Source organism: Paracoccidioides lutzii (assembly GCF_000150705.2).
Source record: "Paracoccidioides lutzii Pb01 unplaced genomic scaffold supercont2.2, whole genome shotgun sequence".
Taxonomy (NCBI): domain Eukaryota; kingdom Fungi; phylum Ascomycota; class Eurotiomycetes; order Onygenales; family Ajellomycetaceae; genus Paracoccidioides; species Paracoccidioides lutzii.
Window position 1 is genome coordinate 1,901,988 of NW_015440948.1, and position 6,105 is coordinate 1,908,092.

Sequence of the window (6,105 nt, forward strand, 5' to 3'; positions counted from 1 at the left end):
AAAAATGAAAAAGAAAAAGAAAAAAAGAAAATAGAAAAGGTAAAAGATTCAAGTGCAGCGCTAACGATCCAGGGGGGTGTGGATGCCTTTGAAATAAAACAGTCGGATACCCAATCTGGTGCCATACCGTAAATAACACCCAAAACTTGCACCAAAATCATTTTGCGTGGTAATATACCTGAAACATACTGTTAGAATACATCACCAGGCAACTCCGTCGCAGAAGAGCTTGAGCAGAAGGACGGTGCTATTCCAAGCCAAGCAAATTCCAAGATCCACAGGTCTGCAGGAGGGGCCGCTTTTGGTTTAGAGTGATGCGGCGCAGGAACTCCCGTGGCTGATGGCCCACTGGGGGAACTAATATGAGGTCGTGCCTGTAGCGCACGGGAAGGGAACACCGTTCGGACACTTGACTCGCAAATCAGCAGCAATTTGTTGATTCGCCATTTGTTTGAAAACAAAGGATAGGTTATCAGCTCAATATTTCGGTAATCTACACATCTCGTCATGGTATGTGTATACCCAGGCAACTACCTCCCTCGTCAAAGTATTAGCTGCATAAAATCAAATCTGTGAAGTCAGTTGTGAGGATTTGAGAAGGAGCATGATACGGTTCCCGGTTTGACAGACTCCCAAGTTGTCAGCATGGGACTTGTCATCTGAACAGCCAGCTCACATTGTCCAATAAGAGCACCGGAAGGGTAAAAGGTAAGGAGGAAAAGTAATGACTCAACGGGGTCACCCACACTACCCGCTGCCAGCTGCCACGGGGACTCAAACACCACCCCACCGTAGTGTAGTGTGCAGGAGAAAATCCAGCTTAACGATGTCGGCCCGCAAGAACATGAGTGTGGTAGTAAAGGGCACATTGATCGCACCCCTAACACTACGGGCCAACAACCTCAGCCACAGCAGTGTTTCTCCACAAGCTTGGTGAGCTAGTGTGAGGCTCAATTCGATCCTGGGGACAGGGGTTGGACAGGATCACGCACCGCCTCAGTTCGTATTCCTTTAGGGAAGCAAATGCCACACTCAAGGCACACCATTTTCTTGATTTGGTCATGTTCTCGCGACCGGTCCTGAGAAGGCATAACGCGGAATGGCATCCGTAGCACCCCCACGCTGCTTGTCTACAGAATGGATCTTGGTCTTATCAGAAAGATGGCGCCGCGGAGGCTCCCAAGATTACAAGGCCAGTGCGCCATGCCACAGCAGCGGACGGAAGAAAACAACGTCGTGTCAATAATGCCAAGGAATACATACCATGGCAGAGTAGCGTATCTGCATTTGCGAATCTATCCCAACATGGGCATCCACCATCATTGACAACACGGACATGCTCGAAATTCGGTTGTTCGTAGGGGCCCTGTGGCGTTGACATCGCACTTCTGGCGGGAAATGGAGGTGAAACTCTTTGACAGGCTTGTGTTAGGGGTGCAAAAGTAGCAGGGGCGGATATTGATGTCATGCCCTGAACCCTGACCAGCGAGTTCAAGCAGAGGAAAACGCCTTATGCAAAGAGTGAAAATGGACCTTTGGCAGATCTATCGGTCCAATCGGTGGCTTTGGCTTTTGATTTTGGCGCAGCAACCACCTATTACTGTTTTGGAGTAAGCAATGCGGATAGATACTATTTTCTCAACCGGTAACTAGAGCAGGCGGTTGGCGATCCATGCAAGCAACATTGAACACCATAAGAATATGAACAGTTGCATGTTTCTTTTGTAAGTTTGTCCCGCCTTGTCGGAACGATACCACATCAAGCAGTGATATCATAAGGAACACGGAACGAAATGAACGTCAAAAGGAGTAACTATTTTCACTTTTGCTTCTGATGGAGCGCAATCCTTGTGTATTACTGCGTAAATACAAGCGCCCGTCCCTCCAATAGCTGACACTGTGCTATGACGTATTGCTGTATTGAAGCTGTAAACACCAATGCTGTAACTAATAATCCCGACCAGCTCAACGTATCATCAACCGCTGACGTCAGTCTTCTCAACACAGTAGATATAACTGCCAGCAGCTCACAACATCTTCATCCCAAGGTCTCAACTCATGCATTGCGCCACCGAATTGACGGTTACTCCCATGGCGTTGCATATGCAATGCAATTATATTTCAACAACCAGGCAATACATCAACACTCGAAAGGTATTGGCAGCCGCCTCTTCCGGTGTCTCTCCAAACCAAACCGTCCCTTTTTTGGTATCTCAGGTTACAACTCAATGGATGTTCATCGCGTCCTAGAACGATGATTGATTGTTTCTAATTTTATTCTTCCGTTTCAAGTTTCTTTCGCAATAGATGTCGCGGCACTACATGCCTGCCCTTTGGATGTGCCCAAGATTGCACACTGCCCCTGATTTTTTCTGTCATCCAAGCTCCAAGTCTCTTATCAACCCTTCCGGCTGTCTTTTTTTCTTTGAGGCTGTGCTAAGTGAGATCTCACGCATTGCTCAATTGTGTTTTGATTATTTCTATCATAATATACCAAATTGACACTGACAGTCTTGGGCTAGCCGGATACTGATCCCGTCTCTTTTTCCCTGTTTTTTAGCCCCCCTAAACCCCATCATCCCTTCGGTACCACTTCATCTGCAATTCCTTCGGCTTTTGTTGCTGACAGTGTATTCTTAGTTGTGGCACATCCACTTCTATCCACTTTCATGGTCGTGTCATTACTCATGAAATGTTATGCCTTGGTGGCGCAAACGTATGCGGTAGGGGAGGCAGCTCTTCTTAACTTCATTATGTGACGAAAGGAGACAGGAAAGATATCACCCGATTGCTGAGAATTGTCATTTTGCCACCGTTTTGAAAGGGGAAACTCATAGTCCAAAATTACGGGCTATCTGAGGGGTTTCGCTAGCCCGTCCGTCGTTCACAACCAAACACCCCCAATTTACCTCTTGATACCTACTGTGAATTTCGTTTACTTAGGCAATATTCGCCTCCTTGATGCCGCCTAGCGACGGTAGCATAGTCAGCTGAGTTTGGTTTCCCGTGTGTGCCTTGCTAGGTCTATCCTTCCCTGAGGACTAATGTTCCCTGCAGACGTATTTTACCTATACACTGGCAGATGGCAGAACTCACAACATCTGACGTACCACTCAATGCCAGTATGCCTTTTATCTAGGAGGACGATAATGGCATGGATCCGGCTCCGTTCGATCCCGCCGTCTTTTATTTCTGGTTTATTTACTGCCTAAGCTTCATGGAACTTCATTTGTGGAGAGCAGCTGAATTTTATCCGATATCTGTGAAGCGGTTTTCTCCGGATGATGGTATTATGTATATTCCTGGCAGCCATTACCTTCTTCGGTAAAATGCTGCAACGCATGATCTCAACCCTTTAATGGCAAAATAGCTCTCTTCACCTTCGCTAAGCTCCAATCCAAGAGAAATGGACTCTAGGATCTCCCTAGCCACCTCGTCATCAGGAACTGTTACCTTGATTCCTTAGCGAGCAGCCATGGGGCTACTTTTTGAGTGGTTCTCTACACCCCAGGTTTGCTAGCGTTACAGGCGCATCCCTTACTCTCCTCAGAATGTATGCTCTTTGCCACGCCTACGTTGAGGTGTTGTTATCTTAAATGCCAGCTTGTGAAATTCTCTATCTAAATTGGGTTTCTCGAGGAACACCATGATGAAGAGGAATAAGTGATTGCGATGGACAAAATAACGTCTAACGGTGACTTATCCGGCTTAAACATACTCCTCGCCAGTGCTAACACCTCTTACATATTTTGATTAACTAACTCTGTTTCTATCTTTTAACGGACCCTTGGTTTCTACTTATCTAAGTTGTCCTTGACCGAACCACTAGACCAAACCACCCTTCAAATTTTCTCAGCTAGTACTATTAGTGCTATCGGTGCAATCATTTGAGAACTCCAACTAAGAATGGCTAAGCCTGACCGTGCCTTGTATGTACAAATCCGACTGCTCCTGTAATATCCACCAATATTGATATTTCGTGAGCTAACATATTGCAGCTCTGCGAACATTACGTCTAGTTGCATTACATACCGATACATTCGCCGAACGGGTCTAATGGAAGCACGGAAAACTACCGTTTGAGCACGCCTAAGAGCGCTCTCATCCTTGATTCCAGCGCAACATTGCCTTGCGGTGACCTGCTCTGCACCCAATCATGCCTGGCGAAGCAGCCACCCACAGTGAACATTTGTACTGCAAACTATTTTTTTTTTTTTTTTTTTTTTTTTCAATATCCAAAACACCCGGGGAGGTTTGTATTTACCCATGATCGATGCGAACGTGCGCATTTCTTTCGAGGAGAGAGTGGAGCCCTAATTAGGAAATCAGAGTGTCCCATTACACATTTGCAACACCAATATAAATCAATTTTTGTATTCCGAGGGGATATCTACCTGCTCCCTACGCAGTAGGTAGGTCGGTATCGCTTGCTGCAGAACGTCACATGACATGCAACAATCACAGGCCGTTGTGACAGGACAACGCATATGAAGCACTTATCACCATTTTGTTTTGAAAAATACATCAAGATTACCTTACTCTGATGTTCCTCTCGAAATTGGCATGTTCATCTCGCAGAGTTAACTAAATCCCCAGGCGCCCCAGATGTTAAGAGAGGGGCAAACGATTCAACAGACGAAACCACCACTGATTCTCAGGGGACCTCATGGATTCGAGCTGCGAGTGATAGACGTGAACTTTGATGGAACGGGTGTTGCAACAATTGCCAATATACACGTAAATAATGGTGCTGTTGAAGTGCTTAACACGCTTCGTGAAAATCTGAGCCGTGCCCGTATCTACGATATTTTCACCGACGGCAATAATGTATGGGAACCATTTAATGACCACTTTACACAACCCGCTGATGTTCAAGAAAACTCTATTTGGGACCAAACGATTAATTTTTGATGCCGTACAAAATTAAGGGACCTGGCTGTTGTCACCCGGATAAGCATCACACTTCCGTACATTTCTCCGGGGTTTCACCTCCCAAAATCCCTCTATGGTACTACCATCTCTTTGGCCACTTCAGACTTGCTCGAGGTGGAGATAGCCAGCTGGTCATGAAAGTAAAAAGGATGAGGAGATGCATTTTTGTTCACCTCAGTGCTGAAAAGCTGATAGGTATGAAACTTGAAAGACTACAGCCCATTTTTCATTGTCTAGTAATTACAATAACTAGTTAGTACTTCATCAACGAACAAGAGAGAACTCTTCACCAACGAGTATAGATATAACAAAAGTGCTCAGTGATCCAAATTTACTTCTGAGACCTGCAGATGGGTCAAAAGACTGCTTTACCACATTATCCCTATTAGACAGCTTTAAGATTCGACTTCCGGCTTTTACTTCTACTTTAGAACGACAGCACTTGGCTATTATGTCGTGCTAGTTACTATACATTAAACTTCAAGGACTTGTTACGATGCATTCAGAATCCAGCCGGGTGCAGAGTGGAGTCAGCGATGTCACGGAGATAATGGAATACCTAATGGGGAGCATGTCAATCGGTTTTTTGTAATATGAGCCCAAGGTCAAGTATGCCTGGGTGTTTTCACACGCTTCGCTTCAAATCAGCGAGAGCCAACAGGCTCGCAACAGTGTCTCTTGAAGAATACCAACGAATATGGAATCATCACAAAGATATTCTCAGCGCCCTCAACATAGCAAGCATGACGTATCTTTCGAAGCTTGCTACGAGCTTCAAGCATCCTTTCAATGCAAACTAGATTTTACGGATCTATGTGCCATACTTTATGATTTCATCGGGGTATTCTGTCTCCTTGGCACGTCTCACTAGGGGTATATTTCATCAATTCGTCTTCTGATCGTGGTTTTTGGGTATCTGCAGTCCGTGACATCTCTACAGGCGTTGGATGAATGGGTAGATTTTTCCACTAAGACAATATTATATTTCCGGAATTTTTCTGGCTCATTATTGGCTTTGCTTATTTGTAGAATATGACTATGAGGAATACGTAAGGACGACGAAGTTAAAACCATCACTGTTGGTCATGTTGATGACTTGTCCTCAAGATCTTAGAATTGTAGAATAGGTATAAAAATTAAAAAAAAAAAAAAAAAAAAAAAAAAAGGGGGGGA

At 45.0% G+C, this 6,105-nt stretch overlaps 4 protein-coding genes across 4 annotated transcripts in view; 2 read left to right on the forward strand and 2 right to left on the reverse strand.

Annotated features, from left to right (window-relative positions):
• Window positions 1-191: 191 nt before the first annotated feature.
• Window positions 192-509, reverse strand: PAAG_11247 (hypothetical protein; the record flags this gene model as incomplete). Its single annotated transcript, XM_015846927.1, has 1 exon — window positions 192-509. One exon carries the CDS (start codon window positions 507-509, stop codon window positions 192-194), a length of 318 nt encoding a protein of 105 aa, XP_015703534.1.
• A 317-nt stretch (window positions 510-826) lies between these two features.
• PAAG_11248 (hypothetical protein) lies at window positions 827-2,258 on the forward strand (the record flags this gene model as incomplete). The annotated part of the gene is made up of 5 exons (XM_015846928.1): window positions 827-933; window positions 1,016-1,076; window positions 1,137-1,357; window positions 1,487-1,610; window positions 1,965-2,258. The coding sequence occupies 5 exons, from the start codon at window positions 827-829 to the stop codon at window positions 2,256-2,258; spliced, it is 807 nt and encodes a 268-aa protein (XP_015703535.1).
• Window positions 2,259-4,605: 2,347 nt separating this feature from the next.
• On the forward strand, window positions 4,606-4,911 carry PAAG_01249 (hypothetical protein; the record flags this gene model as incomplete). The annotated part of the gene is made up of 1 exon (XM_002797344.2): window positions 4,606-4,911. One exon carries the CDS (start codon window positions 4,606-4,608, stop codon window positions 4,909-4,911), a length of 306 nt encoding a protein of 101 aa, XP_002797390.2.
• Window positions 4,912-6,005: 1,094 nt separating this feature from the next.
• The window catches only part of PAAG_11249 (hypothetical protein), a gene marked incomplete at both ends in the record, with an annotated part of 5,263 nt that continues 5,163 nt past the window's right edge, over window positions 6,006-6,105 (reverse strand). Inside the window, one exon of the mRNA XM_015846929.1 lies at window positions 6,006-6,041. Coding sequence (XP_015703536.1) covers window positions 6,006-6,041 — 36 coding nt within the window. The remainder of the gene's footprint in view (window positions 6,042-6,105) is intronic.